The sequence below is a fragment of the Varanus komodoensis genome, unplaced genomic scaffold (genome assembly GCF_004798865.1).
Source record: "Varanus komodoensis strain SLA01 unplaced genomic scaffold, ASM479886v1 scaffold52, whole genome shotgun sequence".
Lineage (NCBI taxonomy): Eukaryota > Metazoa > Chordata > Lepidosauria > Squamata > Varanidae > Varanus > Varanus komodoensis.
The window spans coordinates 3468368-3489757 of NW_025336114.1; the positions used below are offsets into that span (position 1 = coordinate 3468368).

The 21390-nt window shown below is 42.1% G+C and overlaps 1 protein-coding gene and 2 long non-coding RNA genes across 5 annotated transcripts in view; 2 read left to right on the forward strand and 1 right to left on the reverse strand.

Annotated features, from left to right (window-relative positions):
* Positions 1 to 21390, forward strand: part of NDRG3 (NDRG family member 3) — a 38474-nt gene that overhangs the window by 4917 nt on the left and 12167 nt on the right. For 2 of the 3 annotated variants that reach the window (XM_044447641.1, XM_044447640.1), the window contains exons 3-6: positions 17559 to 17664; positions 20078 to 20198; positions 20940 to 21002; positions 21259 to 21319. In XM_044447641.1, the coding sequence (XP_044303576.1) occupies positions 17559 to 17664; positions 20078 to 20198; positions 20940 to 21002; positions 21259 to 21319 (351 nt within the window). Of the gene's footprint in view, positions 1 to 11814; positions 11846 to 17558; positions 17665 to 20077; positions 20199 to 20939; positions 21003 to 21258; positions 21320 to 21390 lie in introns of those variants that run through there. The other variant, XM_044447642.1, reaches the window with a different exon arrangement.
* Positions 1596 to 18951, reverse strand: LOC123032027. The gene is made up of 2 exons (XR_006416434.1): positions 18820 to 18951; positions 1596 to 1937 (listed from the first exon to the last, which is right to left on the reverse strand). It is a non-coding gene; the product is annotated as an uncharacterized LOC123032027 (long non-coding RNA).
* On the forward strand, positions 2193 to 6399 carry LOC123032028. The gene is made up of 2 exons (XR_006416435.1): positions 2193 to 4401; positions 5987 to 6399. It is a non-coding gene; the product is annotated as an uncharacterized LOC123032028 (long non-coding RNA).

Sequence of the window (21390 nt, forward strand, 5' to 3'; positions counted from 1 at the left end):
CTTCTACCAGCATGACTTAGGTAAACATGGAGAGGGTCTTTGCAATTTGATGATTAAAAAAACAAAAGGAAGGGAACATTTTTTGGTCAGATTTGAATGCATTTGTATCCACAGTAATTCAATAAAAGCTAGACTGCTGGATTTTTTGTGTCTGATATGATACCTTTAACTAACCAGTGTAATGTTCTTTAAAGATTTTGATTTTTGAGAGTTGTCTTTCTGTGGCAGTTTTTCAGGGGGGAAAGAGAGAGCATTGGAAAGCATCCAAGTCTCTTTAATTGTCAAATGCTGACTATTCTTGGCTAATCCCCTTCCTCATGGATATAAATCAATAGTCAAAGCAAGAATCTGAGAAGGAATTTTATTTCTATGGCATCAGTATCTGTCTGACTTTGTGGAACATTGCATTTTTAATTTTTGTCAGCTCTTCAAAACAGCTGTTTCATGTGCATCTAGTGAACATGTATGCATTGAAGCTGCTACTAGGTGTAGAATGGTGGGAATCGGTTTGAAGCCCACCTTTTAAATTTGAAAATGGGACACAGTTGCATATTAGTGGCAATTGCTGATGGATGAGTAAGTAAGTGGAAATGCATCTTTCTGGAAGATAACATTGAGATTCTCCAGTTTCAAAAGAACACCATAGACACCATGTCATGCTGTGGCTGCTGGCTATGCTTTCTTTCCATTTTAATTACAGTCTTGGCAGCACTTCTCAACCAAATTTCCTATTAGGAGTGCTATGTTTTTCTCTGAAGTATACATTTGTTCCCAACTAACCAAATTCTGTTCAGACTCGATGTACACTTTTTAAAAATCTGCTGTTTATACCCTTCTGCATTTAGAATGTGAGGGAATAGCAACTCATGCTATTCTTGGAGCAGATGGTAGGAACCCTGGAAGGAGTTTAGTCTATACGAACAGACATATGGTGTCTGTGACCTACACAGCTAGTAGAGTCATGGGTGCATTTGTATTATTGTGACTCCTTCAGCTAAATATTGGGTCTTCTGCTTCTTGTCATGTACTTAATTTGACCTGATCTCTTTATCATATTGCCATGCTCTCTGTGCTTGTTATGTGAGAAGTATTAAATGAAAGCAGAAACAATGCCCTTGGTGCAAATCCTAAATTAGAAGTGAAGCAACACTGGCATTAAATGTTTAGATTGCAGTGTTCCCACAGAACTGGGTTGGAAAAGCTGGTGCTAAGGAATTTCATCTTTTAAAATCCTCTGTGCTGCAGCTATTTAAAAATATGATGTGCAATATTCCCTGTCATAGAAAATAGAAAATTATAAGTGTTACAGTGATGCCAAGAAAGGGATATATTGACATTTATATTTAAACAAAATAATTGGGAACCATAAATATGTATTTGTTATGCCATAAACTGAAATGCCTGTGCTCCAGTTGCATCAGTCTGAGATTTGAAAAAAGGAGTCATGTGCTTAACTGCCATTTACTCCAATGAATTTAAATGTAGTCTTACTTTGTAGATTACACCTGAGGTTATTATTGATTTTGGAAGGCAGGAAGGCCAGCATTCTAAGAGAAAAAAGTAAGGTGTATATAAGAACAATATTGATTCAAATCTTTGGAACTTTGTAGTCAAAACAATAATAGTATTGTGATTTGTACATCATATTTGCTTCACAACATACATTAAGCCATAAATAGGGGGAAAGTATCTTACAGCATTATATAAAGTAGAGAAGCAGGCTTCCTATAAACATAAGAAAGGCCATGCTGATCATAACTGTGGTCTATCCACTCCAGCAGTCTGTTCACATGGTGGCAAGGCAGCTTCCCACAGGATCCCTCAAGAGTTCTGCCTCTTCAGCAAGTGGTGTACACAGATAAGCCACCTCTGACAACAGAGGCAACACATAGCCAGCAAGGCTAGCAGTCTTCTTCTGCCTGCATTTGTCCAGTTTCCTGTTAAAAAGATGCAAATTGGTGGCCATCACTACTTCTTGTGTCAGTGAATTCCATAGTTTAACTATGTGCTGTGTGAAGAAGTACTTCCTTTTATCTGTCCTGGATCTCCCAGAAATCAGTTTCATAGGATGACCCCAGGTTTTATTATTATGCAAAAAAAGATAAATGTCTCCCTCTCTACTTTTTCACACTATGCATAATTTTAAACACCTACCTTTTTTCCAAGCTAAACAATCCCAGCTGTTACAGCCATTCCTCATGGAGGAGTTGCTCCAACCCCTTCATCATTTTAGTTGCCCTTCTTTGCACTTTTTCCGGCTCAGTAATGTCCTTTTCAAGGTGCAGTGACCAGAACTGTACACAATATTCTAAGTATGGTCCCACCAAAGATTTGAAAAAGGGAAGTATGTGCTTGGAAGTTTTATTTTCAATTACTTTTCTAATTATGTCTAACATGGAAATTTCCTTTATCAGAGCAGCTGCACACTGGGCCAACATTTTCATTGAGCTGTTCACTACAACCCCAAGGTCCCTTTCTTGATCAGTCACTGCTAGCTCTGATCCCATTGGCTTAAATTTGAAGTTGGGATTTTTACCTCAACATGCATTACTTTACATTTGCTTACACTGAACTACTTTTGCCATTGTGATGTCCATTCTTCTTGGTTTGGAAAGATCCATTTGGAGTTCCTCACAAGCCCTTTTAGTCTTACCCACCATAAATAATTTGCTGTCATCAGCAAATTTGGCCACTTTACTGCTTACTCCTAATTCCAGATCATTTATGAATAGGTTGAAGAACATTGGTTCTAATACAGGACTTGATAAGTCCCCACTGGTGACTTTGCTTCATTGGGAGGAATTACTATTTATTCCTACTCTCTGCTTTCTGTTCTTTAACCAGTTATTGATTCATGAGAGAGAGAACCCCTCTCTTCATTCTGTGACTTTGAAATTTGCTCAGGAATCTTTGGTGAGGGACTTTGTCAAAAGCCTTTTAGAAGTCCAGGTAAACAGTGTCTACTGGATCATATGCTATTGACAGTCTCAGTAACTGTAAGAGGCTGATGAGGCTGCACTTACTTTGTGGAATTCATGTTGATTCTTTTCCCCTTGTCCCTCTGTGTGCTTACTGATTATGTCTTGCGTCTTACTTTCTACCAGTCCACCCTGAACAGATGTTAAGCTAGGTGGCCAGTGATTCCTCAGATCTCCCTTGGATCTCTTTTCAAAAATTGATGTTACAATAGCCATTCTCCAATCTCCTGGTACAGTATGTGAACATTTGGCAGTGTGGTATTTTATAATAACAGTCTGAATATTCAAGAACTGAAATGGATATGATTACTGTTTCACAAATTACTTCATTTCTCCTGTGGTGCCTGCAAAAACAAATAATGCCAGTCATTTTACCTGGGAACAATCTCATCTTCATCTTACTCTGTTACCTATCACAACTGTTTTTTGTTTGTCTGTCTGCTTTTGTAAAAGACCTTATTGGTAAATATGGGAGGTGAAGGAAAAGAGATAGAGATAGTTATGGCTAGACTGTCATTAATAAATTGATTTTTTGTCTCATGCCATTGCCTTGCCAGAAATGGATTTTACAAGGAGAATACATAACCCAAGGGAGGCAAAAAGAGAACCTGTGAAAACCAAGCTGACTGTGCAATAATGTTTTTATAAATTGATTACATTATGAAACCTCACCAACAATGTTTCAGTGTAGTTACAAAGTGTTGTCAGTGTTTGGTGATAACATCATGACAACCCTAATTTTAGAGACATGACTAACACAATGAAGGGTTGTATGTGACTGTTCCCAAACTGCTTTAAAGATCATGCATTCCTTGTTCCAGTAGATTTACTGGGTGCTGTTTTTTTCGGAAGCTGAAGGACACCTAGGCCATGTCTTTAATTTCTTTCCTCCTGTTAACATCTGTAGTACTTTGTTGGGAACAGTAGGAGAGACAGAGCTCACTGTATCTCATCTGTCAAGGTGAATGAGCATCCAGGTCTCCAGGTGCACTTCTACTCTCCCTGAGCCAGCAGGGAAGGAAGGATAATTGGTGCTTGGCAAGGCACATGTGACTGCAGATAAGCACAGTTTCTGTTCATGGCAGAACTGCTTTGGAGTAGTGACCCTTCCTTCCCTGTCTCCTTTCTCAGAACAGGAAATTGGGAAGGATATTAAGACTAAGACTATTGAAGGTGTAAGACAATGGTAACTCAAAACTGGAGTGGAAGCATTTGGACAAAGATGATCTCTGCTGCTAATCTTCAGCTAAGGATCTGTGTTCTTCCAGGTTGAGTAAGGAGGTAGCTTTGATTTTTTCACTTTGAAACTTAAGGTCAAAAAAAAAGTTGAAGCTGGATATGTGTGGGTACCCTGTCCCACTGATTCCTGAAGACACAGCATGCCTACCCTGACTAATGTAGAGAGGAAGACCAGCTCTGCCAGGTAACTGTCTCCCTACCTACCTAGCTAGTTTAGATTTGGAGAGGGAAGGAGAAGAGGAAGAATTAGGAGAGGCCTCTGAACTGTCAAAGTCACCATGCAAGATTACTCAGGCACAGAATAGGAAATAAACTGTCTTGGAGCAGGAGGGAGACACTGTAGAACAGGGAAGGGTAGAGATTGAGGGATAATTCTTTAGATCCTATAAAGGGACATCAGGAAAAGAGAATGGACTGATTAAGTACTGTCCAACATTTCCACTGTCTAGACCTCAAGTAGTGTGAGCCACCCTGAGGGTAGAGTCAAATCTGTGGCTAGCCCAAAGTCACCCAGTTAACTCCATGGCTGAGTGGGAATAAGAACGGTTCTTCTACACCACGCTATATTGCATCACAGTTACTCAGTGGAATGAGATATCAGGTAAAACAGTACTTACCTTTAAACTCCTTTTGCATTCTCTACCACATAATAATGCTAATAAGACTATAGCCTAGCATAGCTGTCGTGCTATACACAAGAATAGATTTACTGGCCTACTTTTAATCTTCATTGAACTTGGAACTATAGGCATTACTTCAGAGCGGACATATGTAGGATTGCACTGTAAAGATATAGACCCATCTTTTCTTGTCTTCTGTATAGTCTTTTCTCCAGATTATACAGATTCAGCTTTGATCTACCAACTTTGATGAAAGGATTAGATACCCTCCTCCTACTTGCCCTAGTTTCAGTTTAATTTTCTTTTAGCCACCTTATATTCAGACTAACTTGTTAACAGTTTTACTTCTTAGTAGTTTTGAAATCAGTATTTCACTCTAAGATACGGGGATTGGGGAAATAAATGCATTCTTGATTTAAGGATGTGTTTTTACTCAAGATAATCTGGGAATGGGAAGCCTTTTAAAGCAGCTTCACCAACGTTAGGGATTTACAGATTTCATAGTCTGATTTTAAGTTCATTCTGTACTGTGTATTTTGAGCAAGAGCTGGATTCATCTCATTCTCCTTCAGTGGGCAGCTGTGATAGTAAATATAAGACAGCATGCAGCCTCTGCAAAGTTAAACCAGGAAACAGGAATATATAGACAAAACTGCTGACTGGACTCTGATCTTAGGTGCATTCTAAGTCTTTGAGACTCACATCATTTGCTTGAAAATTTATCTCCACATAATGTTTGGTTTTCACAAAACTTCACTCTTAATTTACACCTTGCTATATTTATACAAAATACCATAGAAACCAATGTTTGCTTGCATAAATGGTGGTGTTCTATTAATATTTCTGCACTGCATGGGAATGAATAATTCAGTTTTGTGTGCTAGTTTAAACTAAAGTAACTTTCCACATTTTTTTTCCAAATGAAACTTGATTCCTGAAATCACCTGCAAGACAAAATACATACTTTTTGAATTATTCTGTATTTCTTCACTCACATCTCAAACTTTCTCTAATATTTTCCTGCCAAATAGTTTTTACTGAGACTGTGTGTGTGTGTTTGTAACTAAGGAAACTACCGTTTCTTGCAATCCATACAACTTCCTATACATAATTGGATAACTCATTCTTTCCTCTTCTCCTTTATAACAGAGAGCAGTTTCCTTATCCATCAAATATGAACACAGTACAGTCAACAGCTGCATACTGTCCTCATGTGGGATGTCAACAGTATATTGTTTCTTCATCGTGGCCTCTGTGTATCACACATACGGGTTCTGCGCCTGCGCAGTGCCTTTGGCTGAAAGATTGATAGCTAACGGTTTGGTGGGAAAATTCCTCCCCCTCCCCCCTAGCAGTATATATGGAGCAGAGTGTCCGCCATTTTCCAGTCTTTGCGACTGCCGTTTGTTGTGCCTCGTGCCACTTCGCTCTCGCTTAGATCGTTCCTCGTGCTCTCTTGCTTCGAACTCTTCTTCTCTTTTTCCAAGTTAGTATCCCTAGTTATATTGCTCTTATTGTTCCAGTTACTCTCTCCGTTTTTTCTTGTTCTTCTTGTTCCTATATATAATCTACTCCCGCTATACTACCCTCCTTTTTTCTTCTTCTGCGATGGCGCAACGAGCAGCATTCCGCAAGTGCGGAGAGTGTGACTCCAAAATGCCCGCTGCAGACCCGCACAACCTATGCCTCCTCTGTTTAGGGGAGGGTCACAGGACGGACAAATGCGGCCATTGTCTGGCCTTCTCTAAACAGGCCGGGAAGAATAGGGAGAACCGCTTATGTAAGCTCCTGTGGGACCAGGCTCTCTTACAATTGGACCGGCTGGTGGCTAAGCCTGCTACAACTTCAGCTCCACCTGACTGCCATCCATCTTCAGCCGATCCACCGCAACATCCGGCCCCTTTCTCTGCTGCTCCGCCCTCACGCCCTTTAGGTGAAGGTGCTCCTGCCATGGGTGATCAGCCTGTTTCCCTGCCCAAGAAACAGCAGGAAAAGAGGAAGCACAGTGTCCCTGAGAAGCCATCTGTGCTCAAGAAGGCCAAAAGGGATAAGGCTGAAAAACCGGCTAAAAAACCAAAGAAACCCGAGCATTCGAAACACCGACACTCGGGTTCGGCGGCTTCCTCGGTCTAACGCCTTCGGGTCCGGCCATTCAGGCGGCGATGAGAGTTACTCCTCCAGCCTCTCCACACCGTACGGGATCTGAACTGCACCAGGATCCACCTTGCGGTTCGATTTCCGATGGTGAGATTCAAGACTCCCTGCCGAGGGCCCGGTCCCTGACACCTATGCCGCCTGTTCGGCTCGACACTGGAACTGGATTGTCCCCACTGAGAAGCCATAGGAGCCGGTCTTCTGAAGCCCGTTCCGATGACTGGTACCATTCCTGGTACTCTTTCGTACCGAGATGGCCCGACTATCCGTCGGATACTACCCGGCTGCTAGAGGCTGATCCTCTCCACCAGCTCCTCGGGATTGACCTCATTCTACGGCCTCGAGAGAAGCCGGGCGTGCTCCGTCTCAGGAGAGCAGTAGATCGCAGTTGCCAGGGGACTCTTCTTCCAGCATCCCGTCTCCATATTGAGTGGACTTGGACAAGTCTGAGGTCGATCACCAGAAGAGCCGCACATCTCATTTGCTGAATTGATGTCCAGGCTGGTGAAGTCGCTGGAAATCAAGGCAAATCAACAACCTGGTCCCAGCACTGATCATTTCTACGATGTAGTGCGGGGCAAACAATCGACCTCCATCACTTTACCACTCTTCGGCAAGCGATGACCCAACCATGGGACCAACCTCAACCGACCTCGAGAAGATATTAAGCTATGTACAGAGTTCGGGAGGGGGACATTCCATTCTTCCTCCGCCACCCCAAACCGAACTCGGTGGTAGTGGAATCTTCTCAAGGCCGGGAGGCACGGGGTCACACAGCGCCCTGCGACAAAGAGGGAAGGAAGATCAACTCCCTCGCGTGCTGGGTCTATGCAGCTTCGGGACTCGGCCTAAGAATCTCTAATTATGAGGTGACCCTGGCGCGTTATCAACACTTTATAATGCAGCGCCTGGACAACATCATCACCGCCCTCCCAGATAATCAAGGTGACCTAGCGCGGGTATTCGTAAAGGAGGCAATGCAGGTCGCGGTACAACAGCTATCCACAGCTAGACATCGTGTGGACATGGACTCGAGGGCTCTCGTCGGTGCCATCTCTCTCCAGAGACACGCCTGGTTGTGTAACTGCAACTTTCTGGAAGAGATGAAGAGGAGGATCGAGGAGATGTCCTTTGATGGGTCCAGCCTCTTCAATGCAAAGACCGACCACAAGTTGAAGAAGATCCATGAGTCAAGGATGATGGCCTGGTGTATGGAGATGGAACCTCTTCTTCGATGTAAGTGGTCGTGGACCTGTCCACAATACCGACAGCAATACCCACCCCGCCAACAGCCACAGCATTGTCAGCAACGCCGCAAACAACCACCCCAGCGATTCCAGCAAGGCCGCCGCTGCTTTGACGGAGACAAACGCCAGCACTGATGGGGCGGGCGAACCTTTCCTCTCCTTCAAACCCCACCCTCCCCCCTCTCATTTGGGGACCGGCTGAAAAGCCAACTCCCTGTTTGGGAGTCCATTACATCTGATGGGTGGGTGTTATCCATCATCCAGCATGGATATAGAATTGAATTCGACATCATTCCATCATCGAGTTCTATCCGGTTCACTCCATGCTCACCGGTATTATTAGACGAGGTTCACCAACTCCTTTCTAAAGGAGCCATTTGTTGCTTGTCTTTATCAGAAGGACTCCACGGCTTCTATTCTAGATATTTTACGGTTCCAAAACGAAACGGAGGTCTTTGACCGATGTTGGACCTGAGAGCTCTCAATAAATTTATAACACCAAAGAAGTTTTGGATGACCACACTTCAAAATATCCTGCCGTTGCTGGGGAGAGAGGATTGGTTCGCCTCACTGGACTTAAGGGATGTCTATTTTCATATTTCGATCCATCCATGTCATAGGCATTTCCTCCGTTTCGCGGTTGCTTCTGAAATCTACGAATTCACGGTGCTCCCGTTTGGACTGGCCACTGCCCCGAGGGTCTTCACGAAGTGTATGGCCCCTGTCTGCGCGTACCTTCGACTCCGCGGAGTTCAGATATACCCTTACCTCAATGACTGGCTGTTGGTTTCCCGGACTAGAGAAGGACTTCGCTCCTCTGTAAATATGGCTTGTGACTTATTGCAGGACCTTGGACTCTGCATTAATCGTGAGAAATCTTCTCTTGTCCCTACGCAGATGATCAACTTTGTTGGAGCCCGGCTGGATTCTACGGTGGCGAAGGCCTTCCTCCCTCAAGACAGACAACGCACTATCGCTCAACACATCCACCAAATTCAATGAGACGGAACTGTTCCTGCCTGATCTGTTCGAAGACTTTTGGGGCACATGGCAGCATCCATTGCTGTAGTTCCATATGCCAAACTTCGGCTTCGCCCCCTTCAACTGTTCTTCAACAGAATGTTCCAGCCACAGACGGATTTACCTATGAAGTGAATTCGACTCCTGTCCTCCGTCCTACAATCTCTACTATGGTGGACGGCATCAGAAAACCTAAACATCGGAGTTCTGTTCTGAGCTCGGTACCCTACAGTGACTCTCGGTACCGATGCGTCTCTGCTGGAATGGGGAGCCCTGTGCTCTGGCCTACACATGCAGGGCGTATGGAACCGACAGGAGTCCAGGAATCATATCAACTTCCTGGAACTTCTTGCAGTATTCAAAGCACTGCAATCATTCGAGGACGTGCTTTGCTGTCGAGTCGTCCAGATAACCTTGGACAACATTGCCACAGTCTTTTACTTGAACAAGCAAGGGGGGACAAAGTCACCAACGTTAGCCCGGCTATCAATGCAAATCTGGGAGTGGTGCATACCGAGAGATATTACCCTGATAGCAGTACATCTAGCGGGTACGGACAATGTGGAAGCAGATCTCTTAAGCAGACACATGTCCAAGTCGCACGAATGGGAACTGGACCGTCAGACATGCAACAGGCTGTTCCAGCGATGGGGCCTCCCAGATATAGACCTATTCGCCACCGACAAAACAGGATGTGCACGACTTCTTGCTAAAGAGCGGGAATCGAACGGGGGTCGTCTGGGGATGCCTTTATGATCCCTTGGAACGATATGACATTTTACGCTTTCCCCCGATTCCCCTCATCATGAGAGTAATAGCAAAGATAATTCACGACGGGGCCACAGGACTGCTGATAACTCCTTGGTGGCCACGCCAGCCATGGTTCTCGACACTTCTTCACATTTCTCGAGAGAAATACCTTCAACTCCCTCCCATTCCTTATCTCATAACTCAGCAGGAGGGCACGATCCAGCACCCAGATCTAGCGTCGCTGAAACTGACAGCCTGGCGAATTTGGTAGCAGTCAACGTCGGCCCGGTACCAACGCCATCTGCAGTTCCTACTGATCCTATCCCTAGATCCGACATACCATTCCACGCTGTGAATCCATCTACCTCCTCTACGTCCTCGGATCCGACGAATCTTCTGTTGGCTTCGCGAGTTCTTCATCTGGACATCCAATATATTCTTGATTCTGCGCTAAGGTTGTCCACTCGAAAATCGTATACAGCGAAGTGGTGTAGATTCTCTAGTTTTGCTGAATCTCACTCATTTTCACCGAATTCTGCATCCATAGATCATATCCTCCAGTTCCTTTTAGAACTCCACCGTTCTGGACTTAAACCATCCTCCATAAGAGTGTATACAGCGGCAATTTCCTATTACCGCAGTACAGTGCAGGGTTCTTCCATTTTTTCTCAACCATTGGTTAAGAGATTTCTTAAGGGACTCTGCAACCTCCATCTGACGGTCAGACCGCTTTTGCCTACGTGACAGGCACTGACAAGACCTCCTTTTGAACCCTTGGCAACAATTGACTTAGGTCTTGTTTCTTGGAAAACTGCTTTCCTTGTAGCAGTTACTTCAGCCCGGAGATCTAATGAATTCTGTGCCCTCAGGGTAGACCCTCCATTTTTGAACTTTCTCAAAGAGAAGGTAGTTCTGCAAATGGATCTGTCTTTTCTTCCAAAAGTGGCCACGTCTTTTCACATGGACCAGGAGATTATCCTGCCTGCCTTTTTCCCGTCTCCTTCAAATCTGATTGAGAGATCCCTGCATACTCTCGATGTCCGGTGCTGTCTAGCCTTCTATAGATTGAGGACTGAGTCTATTCGACTTTCCAGTAGGCTCTTCATTAAATACTCGGAACAAAATCAAGGCTTCCCAGTTACTGCTCAGAGACTGTCCAAATGGATAGTTCACACTATTACTCTGTCCTATCAGTTGGCCAAGATAGACTTACCTACAGTTCCCCGGGGTCATTCTATTAGAGCTGTAGCTGCTTCCTCAGCTTTTGCGTCAGGAGTTCCGACTGAGGATGTCTGTAGAGCTGCCACCTGGGCTACTCCATGTACTTTCACTAGGCATTATAGACTGGATGTTCGTGCTAGACAGGACTGCTCCTTTGGCAGAACCATTCTTTCAACTATTCTTCGTTGATGACACCTCCCTCCACCATTTTGGGTAAGCTTGTTATTCTACCCATATGTGTGATGTACAGAGGCCACAATGAAGAAAAGCAGGTTGCTTACCTGTAACTGATGTTCTTCGAGTGGCCATCTGTGCAGTCACACAACCCACCCGCCAGCCCCGCTTGGTGTCTTGGTGGCTCTATTCTTTCTTCAGTACCGACAAATTTTTTCTGTTTAGTCTAGCTGTAATTTATTTTTCTGTAGAGAGCGAATGTCCGGTCTATTAAAGACTGGAAAATGGTGGACACCCTGCTCCATATATACTGCTAGGGGGAAGGGGAGCGGAGTTTTCCCACCAACTGTTAGCTATCAATCTTCCAGCCAAAGGCACTGCGCTGGCACAGAACCCATATGTGTGACTGCACAGATGGCCACTCGAAGAACATCAGTTACAGGTAAGCAACCTGCTTTTTTCAAAAAGCAATCAGATGTCACACTATGTTTACCTAAAGAATCTTCTAGGGCAGGACTGCTGTCTCCCCAGAGGAAAAAGATATTGCAAGATAAATGGGAGTCTGATGCCATCTGCTGTTTTAAATCCAATCCAAATCTAATTTAGTTTATTTATAACATGTTTGGCGAAAATGTTTAGAAGCATCAGCCAGTGCCCTTTAGTCTGGATGTCATTTTCACTGAACCAATTTTAAAGCATATAAAGATACTGTATTATTACAGTGCATTCACTGATTTAACAAAATTGAACTTGCAAAAGTAAACTTTATTTTGATTCAGTGAAAGTTTGTAAGGCATGTCTGTAAAAATGGATATGGGGTGGGGGGTTCATGTGTTAACTTGCAGTGCTGGTTGCCCAGTCTGTGTTTCATTTTGTTTTGCTTCCTTCAGCTTGTTTCTGAAAATACTTTCAGTGCTGCTTAGTTGCATAGCCAGTTCCTGGGGAGCAATATCCAACTCCATGAAATGCTGCAGCAGTCATAGAATAAATTATGATGAAGGTTGTCTATCTTGGTAGCTGCAGTTTCCTTACTTATTTAAGTCTAAAAGCTTTTGGGAAGAGGAGGGGAAAGGGCATTTAGGTAGCTATTGAATCAGTATTGTCTATAACATGATCTGCCCAGTGAAATATGTATAAATAGGAACTTGACAGTGTTGAACAACTTTGCATCAATCTGGCTTGATGCAGACATCATGCAGACATCATACTTACTTCCACTCATCTGTGATGTAAATAACATGCATTGGATGCATTGACAATTTGTGATTCACACACACAGCAGTGATACAGTCTTCACAGCAGTGATACAGTCTTGTAATATACTAAATACAGTACTAACATTAGGCCTGCAGATAAGTGGAAGAAGGGCATATGCTTCATTCTAACAAATCATAGTTACATCTACCCTTCTGAGCATTGGGACTCTCTCCCATTTTCTCTAAGTCCTCAAAGTTTTAGCACAAGGACAAAAACTTCAGGCCCAGAGGCCCAAATTGCCTTTCCAATCCAGGCTTCTGGAGTCTCTCAGTTGACTGCACTGTTTCCATTGACCATTGTTTGTTGTTTCTTGGTTTTTGTACAGTTTTTTCTCCCATTGTAAAAAGTCAAAATACCTCTTCTAAGGATTAAATCATAGAAATAGAATAGTAGAGGTAGAAGGGTCCATAAAGACCATCAGGTCCAACACCCAGCTGTTGCAGGACATCAGTTTACACCATCCCGCTCAGATGGCTGTCCAGTTTCCTTTTGAATGTCTCTAGTGTGGGAGAGCCCACAACCTCTGTAGGCAACTGGTTCCACTGTTGTATCGCCCTGACAGTAAGGAAACTTTTCCTGATGTCCAGACTGAACCTGAGTTGTCGCAACTTGACTTGATTATTCTGTGTCCTACAGTCTGGTATCAGTGAAAAGAGATCTTGACCTTCTTCTTTATGACAGCCTTTGAGGTACTTACAGAGGGATATCATGCCCCCCCCCCCCAGTCTTCTCTTCTCAAGGCTGAACATGCCCATGTGTCCAGTCTCTCCTCATAGGACAGTGGCCCCTTTCTAATTTTTCTGCATCTTAACTCTTGCTGCCCAAAACTGGACAAAGTATTCCAGATGGAGTCTGACTAGTGAGGAGTGTTCTAGTTCTTGTGATTTGAAAGTAATACTTCTATTAATGCATCCCAAAATAGCATTTGCTGTTTTGGTGGCTGCATTGCATTGTTGGCTCATATTTAGCCTGTTGTCCACAATTATTCCGAGGTCTTTTTCCTTTTCAGTTCTGTTGAGCTATGTATTCCCTATATTGTTTCAATGCATTTAGGTTCTTTTTCCTAGGTGGAGGAATTGGTATTTGTTCCTGTTGAATTTCATTTTGTTACTTTCGGCCCAGCATTCAAGCTTATCAAGATCGGCTTGGATCTTCATTCTGTCTTCCAAGCAGTTTGCTATTACACCCAGTTTTGTATCATCTGCAAGTCTGATTATCTTTCCTTGTGTTTCCTCATCTAAATTATGACTAAAGATGCTAAAGAGCACTGGGCCCAGGACTGAACCCTGCAGCACACCACTAGTTTGAGAAGGTGATATTGATGAGCACTCTTTGTGTTTGATTTAGCAGCCAATTTTGTATCAACCTCATAGTTTTTCTATCTAGACCACTTTTTACTAATTTTCTTATCAGAATGTTGTGGGCCACTATGCTGAAAGCTTTGCTAAAGTCTAGATAGATTATGTCCACAATGTTCCCTCGGTCCCTTTGGGACATTACCCAGTCAAAAATGAGATTAAATTAGTCTGATAGAATTTATTTTTGATAAACCCATGTTGGCTTCTATTAATCACTGCATTTTCTTCAAGATGATTTTTTAATAATTTTCCTGGAATTTTTCCAGGGATTGGTCTGTAGGATTCATCCTTTCATTCATTCCCAGGTTCATCCTTTTTTCCCCATTTTTGAAGATGGGACAATGTTAGCCCTTCTCTAGTAATCTGGCACTTCTGTTATTTTCTAAGAATTAACGAAGATAATAGCCAGTGGTTCTGAAAGTTCTTCCACTAGTTCTTTCATGGAGGTTCATCAGGCTCCTGGAGATTTGAATGTGTTTATTCCATTTAGGTATTTCTTGACCATTTGTCTGTCACTCTTGGGCTGCTCTCTCTCACTTTCAGCTTGCTCTTGGTTGTAGATTTTCTTGTGAGAAAAGGCTGAGATGAAGTAGGAATTGAGTGCCTCTGTTATTTCCTTAACTCTGCCACCCACTTTAAGTAGCTGGACACCCTTCTCTTTCACATGTCTTGTTTTGGATGTATCTGAAGAAGGCTTTCTTGTTGTTCTTAGCATCCCTTGCCATTCTCAGTTCATTTCCTGCTTTAGCCTTCCTGATGCCGGCCCTGCAATTCCTTGCTATTTGTTTATATTCTTCTTTTGTGTCCTGGCCCTGCTTCCACTTCCTGTACATGTTTTTTCTTTCTTTCAGGAAGTCACATGGGCTTCCTCTGTTGTTTTCTACACGTTTTTCTTGTTAGAATTGTTCATAGTTGTGCTTGGAGAATCTTCTTTTTCAAGATTTCCCATCCCTCTTGGACTCCTTTTCCCTTAAGAGCGAGTTGCCATGGTACTTCACTTATCAATTTTCTGAGTTAGTCAAAGTTGGCTTTCTTGAGGTCCAAGATACACGTTTGGCTGCAGTTAACCTTTGTCTCCTTTATTATTGAGAATTTGAGTATTGCATGGTCACTGTTACCCAGAGTTCCCATGGCTGCTATTTTGTCCACCAGGCTATCCTTGTTAGTATTAAATCAAGGATAGCTGATCATCTTGTTCCTTCCTCTACCTTCTGCTGGAGGAAGTTGTCAGCAATGCATGTCAGGAGTGGCCATGTTTGGCAGAAATCAGGGAAATGGAAATCCCCTATGATGACTATATCGTTCTTGTTGGAAATACTGGGAAGTTGTTTTTTGAAGTTTGCATTCCTATACTCTTTTTGAGTGGGTGGGTGGTAATAGATACCAATAACTGTTTTTTCTTATTTTTTTGCTCCCTTTGAATTAAGCCAGATGCTTTCAGTGAAGCTACTAAGTTCCTCTTGTATTTCTGTGCAGATATGTATCTATCACATATAGTGCAACTCCATCTCCCTTTTTGTCCTTAATGTTTTTCTTGGACAGGTTATATAATCAATAGTAGAGTTTCAGTCATGCGAGTCATCTCATCAAGTTTGTTATTCGTATAAGATCATAATTGCCCTCATACACTGTGAGCTCAAGTTCGTGTTGTTTGTTTCCCATACTCAGGGCTTTGGTGTAGGGACAATGAAGTTCATTCTCATTGTGCCCTGGTTTTCTTCCTACATATTTTGGAGACTGGTTTTGGGACCTGCTTGAAGTTTTTCCTCTGTTGAAATATATAAGTCTTTGTCAGGTGATAATATGCCAGGCTATACATCTCCCTTCCCTGTATGCTTTAGTTTAAAGCCCTCATTATGAACTTTCTCATGTAGACCAGCTTTTTCTGATCTGACCTGCTCTGTTGGAAGTCAGGAACCAGAATGAAAAAATACTAGCAGTAAGAATTTTAAGCTAAATAAAGCAAGACAAATAGCAAGCATAAACTTCATAATAACCCCTGGTTTAATATGTTTGGGTTTTTTTACACAGTGCAGATGATCTGACTTTTGATTATTGTGATATAACTTGTGTTTTGTATTTGATACAGAGTTTGTCTATAGCTGTGTTGTGATAATATTTGAAAGGCTTTAAGCAATATGAAAATACTGCTTCAAAACTAAGTTCCTTAAATGTTTACAATTATGGTTCTATATACTACTACAGTGACAAAGAGGGTGAGAGTGACAGCTCTGCTTAGATTCTTTCTTTTGAATCCCTGCACTGGTTGTTACCCTCTTTGTTCCTGGATGTAAAGAAGCATCCTGGGACTTCATTGCTTAGGAACAACCCTAATTCTGTTTTGCTTTTTTAAAAAAATGAAAATGTCTCATCATGTATTTATACCTGCTTCAGAACACAGCTTGATAATGGGTGGGAGGGAATGGTTGCTAAATCATTAGCCTTAATGTCTGAGAGAGACTGACCAGATGGCTGCAAGAGAGAGAAGCAAACACTGTGTATTAATCTGTGCTCCAGAAATGATTTCCACTGAAATCTATGAGACTAAATAGCAAGTGAATATGTGCTAGACTAGACAACCCAAACATATACAACAAAACTGCATCAGACCCCGAAATCAAGCCCACAGGGCAATCTTCCTGTACAAGTTTCACCATCTACTGAAGACTGTGTTTGGGAAGGCATCTGTTGAAATGTGCCAAACATGAGGGTTTAATGTTGCAGCTGTAATATAATCTGGGTTATTCTTTTTTTTCCAAATCTTTTTATTTGCTTTCAGAAAGTATAATAGGAAAAAAGAAGAAATGTCTAAGTACATTTACAATAAACAAAAGTTTTTATCAAACACTTTCTCATCCAACCCATTCAATTCTCAGTAATATATTTATTGAACCTATACAGTTAGTTATAGATCATAAAATTGCTTTGGTAATGAATAGTAATCACAAACATTTGTAAGAATTATATTTTCTTTAACCATTATTTAAATTGTTGATAGTAAGTCTTCCTTCTTTGAGCAAATTCTTTAACTGGTCTCCTGTTGACACAACCAGTTTCCCCATTGTAGCATACTCAGCTAGTTTGTTTTTCCAGTCTTCCAACTGAAGGCAGTCTTCAGCTTTCCACTTTCAGGCGATTATGACTCTTGCCAATGTTTTTATATATTTGCAGAAGTCTGTCATAACCTTTGGGGATAGTCTCTGAGACAATACTCAGTAATATGTTCTTGGAAAGCATTCATTCAATATAATTTTAAGTATTTTCTGTATCTCAGCATGTATCTGCTTCCATTTTTTTTATTCTGCCATGTCCACCGCATATGGTAAAATGTCCCATCTATCTCATAATCTGGGTTATTCTAACATGGTTTTTAGATTTTTGCAATTGGAAATTCCTTTGTATTTGAGCAGGTTGAAAAGGGATTTCCTCCGTTGTTCAGTAATTATGTATTAGTTCTGCTGAGGACTCACTACTTTCTTTCCAAGACACCTCCCCAGGGATTGTTTACTCTAACCATCAGGTGGGCTTTTTATTCTATAGGAGCATGACATCGAGACTGCATATGGAGTAGTTCATGTCACTATGCGGGGCATGTCAAAAGGAAATAGGCCTGTCATCCTCACATACCATGATATTGGCCTCAATCGTAAGTTTTCTTATTTCTGGGTTATCAAGTTACCTTTTTTCCAGAGATGTATTCCCTGAGTGCACACTTTCAGACATGCAGCATTGTTATTTAGAGGTATCTTAAACACTGACCACTAAGGATCCCAAGTTTGGTACATTAAGTGAATCTAAGTTTAAGGACACAGTTGCCTAACCCAGCTGTAATTTATTGAAAGGAATTAAAATAGGCATTCAAACGGTCAAACTTAAGACAAAAGGCATTTTATAGGGTTAAATGTCAATTACACAACTTGCATTAGTAGTACTACAGACAGACGTATTGAAAGAAGTTGTTTGGTATAATTGACATGCAAGAATAGTTCTGGCAGCAAAAAGGAGGTAGGAAGGAAATTTGTATAGAGAATGACATGGGAGGGGCAGAAGGCTGGTAATGGGCCTAACTGAGCTTGTGAGAAAGACAGGCAAGCCAAAAGCTGTTTAATTCCTGAAGCTATACATTCTGGGGAAGTGATATGAAAAGGAGCAGGGAAAAGCTGCCAGAATTCCCCAGAAAATAATGGGGTAATGAAAGAATGGAAAAGGTGGTAGTCTGGCTACTTGCCTGAGAGAGATTAGAAAAAGGGTTGTTTGTTACCAGTCGTATTTGCACAGTTTTGGTAGAGCAAAGGTATGTATGTATGTATGTATTTAGGGCTTTTATAAACTGTTTAGCAACAGCTCTCAGAATGATGAACGATCTAAAACTGTCTAAAAACATAATAAGCGTAGAATATATCACAGGGCAATTAACTTCAGACCACAACATCAACCAACAATAACAATAGTAATGATAATAATACATAATACAGGGATAAAACCAAATCACAGAAAACCAATTACATAAAACCAGTATAGAATCCAATAACATTATTATCATTAACATTACAACAATATTTAACAAAATACCGGAAAAATAAAAAGTTTTTGACCCAGCACCAAAATTTATTATCTACCATAGCACACATCACCTGCCCCTCAAGCCTATCTTGATGCTGAACTAAGTACTTCAAGTAGGCAAAACTGAAAGAGACTAGCTCCTCCCTTTTCACTTCCTAAGGTTTTGGTTATACATGCCAGATTGGCCACTACATCTGCTACTAGATCACGAATGAGAAAAGTCTTGTTCTGCACTTACCTGACATTTAAGTGCAGCACCAAGAAACCCAAGGCAAGCTGGCAACCATCAAATCTGTATGTGGAAGGAGGGCTGGAACATGACACAGCCAATAATTGTCTAGACTGTGTTCTCCCCACGCCCTCCTTGCGTGCCATATCTCCCTCTGCCATCATAACATTTATATAGCTCCCAAAGATTCCCCTACTTGGCTCATATCATACCTCCCAAGTACATATCCCGGACCTGGGTGGGATCAAATCCCCTGCCCAGGGCCTAATTTGAAAGTCCTATTGTTGGAGGAAACTGCATGATATCCCCAGGAGGTGGTTCACAGGGAAAGAGCCCATTGGCTCTGCCGCTTGAACATGTGCTGCAGACTCACACCTCCAGCAATGCTCGGTGCTCATTCTCAACTGACTCCACGCTCTCTCAAGGTCACAGCAAACATTCCAGCCACTCTTCTAGCATGCGGTTGATAGTTAACTTAAATTAGAAATTCCCAGCATAGCAGATAAAATTGCTTCAAAGTCGGCCCTTAACATTCACAGAGACAAGTTGAAGGCAGTGGAATGCCTCTTTGTCAGCATAGATGAGGGAGGGGAGATTCCCAGATGAGGCTTCTGGGGACCTTAGGCTGATTGGGTGTTTTGGGTGGCCAAAACGCAAATGGTGGCAAAAATGCTATCTATTACAAACCATCAAAACTAAGATGAGCTTTGTGTTAGGCTGGAGCTAAACAAGACTGACAGTTTTCTTTCTTCTCAGCATGAAGGTAAAAGTGAACAAGTTGCAGAGTTCCTTTATCTGCTGATTGGGATGGTGTCTAACATGCAGTTGCAAATTTGGAAACTGTAACTATTAAGGAGAAGAGGTCAAAGGATTAAGTTATGAGAACAGAGGGCATGCAAGAGGGTTGGTGGTCTTATGTCACATACACCAGTCTGTTTAAGGGCCTGACCAGACTATTAATTTGACATATTCCTCCTGTGCTTTCTTCAGGCAGGAATTATGTTTGCTTCTTTTTGCCAAAAGAAGTCCAGGATATTGGGCTATCTGGCGATAAGGTGCTCAAATCTGTGTGTTAGTTTTTCAGCTGCAGTTTTACTGATGACTTCAGGGACAAGAGAGAGAACTGTAGTGCAGAAAAAGTTGTTTTAGTTTGCTAAGGTCACAGTACAAGGCATGGACCTGTATGCTCAACTATGAGAAACAAGAGTCAGATAATGGAATGGAGCAATGCTTCCCCAGTTGGTTACTCCTGGTATTTCTCTTACAGATAAATCTTGTTTCAATGCTTTCTTCAACTTCGATGACATGCAGGAGATCACCCAACACTTTGCTGTATGCCATGTTGATGCACCAGGACAACAAGAAGGGGCTCCCCCTTTCCCCTCTGGGTAAGTGCAGTAGTATCCCTCTAACCTGGGACTTCAGGATCTATTTCCATGGGAACAGCATTTACTATAGTTGTGGCAGTGTGTGGAACGGAATACCTTTGAAAAAAATAATTAATAGAAAGGCAAACTGAAAGCTGGAATTCCCATATTTGCCTTTTCATCGGTTTCCCTCAAGACGTATGAGAGATTGGGGTACATATTGATACAGTGCCACAGATGACTGAATGTCATATCAGAAGAATTAACATTCATGACACAAGTTGGCCTTTTATGTTCTGTGTCTTTCAGTCAGTAGAAACTTCTGTGAATGTTTGACAGGGACCTATGCTTGATCACAGCAAAGGAAATAAGACATGGTGGCTTATTTCCCCCACTGCACATGTGGAGGGATTAGCATAATTCCATTCAGCAGAAAATGTTCGACTTGCTATCTTGTATGAATCTGGCCAGGGTAGCTTATAGCCAAGTCTGACCAGCCATTCAGAACCCATGGGGGTAGTAGAGTTTGTTAGCCCAGACAACAAGCCACCCTGGCCAGATTTTTCTGACACAACAATCCACTTCCAAGGGTAATCATACTGATCTTTCCAACATACAGGGTGGTTATCAAGACAGCATGGCATTTTAAGTGCCCTGTGATTGTGTAAACTGGGCCTATGTAGACTTGTAATAAAATCTTCAGATGTTGAGTTGTTCCTGCTACTGTGGCTTTTAGCTAGCATTTCCCTTTTATAATTTCAGATATCAGTATCCTACTATTGATGAACTGGCTGAAATGCTTCCTGCTGTTCTTACACACCTGAGGCAAGTATACAGGATGACACAGACTTTTCCTAATTTGGTTGCTGCAGGTGCTAAGTATCACCCTCTGGTTCTTGTCTAAGAGGAGAGGGGACAACTGTGCTTATTCTGCATGAAGACAAATTGTTGTCTAGATAGTTAATGGTGTATTTGATCAGCTAGAAGAGGACCATTACAGAGGCTAATCAAAAGGATAGTCCCTGAATATGGTATGGACATTGAAGAATGTTCTCCATTTGAAGGATGCTTTCTCTTCCAGCCTGAAAACCATTATTGGTATTGGAGTTGGAGCTGGTGCTTATATCCTCAGCAGATTTGCAGTAAGTAGTATTTGCCTTTGCTCATTTCCCTGTTTGAACAACTTAAATGTCTCCAAGTGTAGTAATAAGAA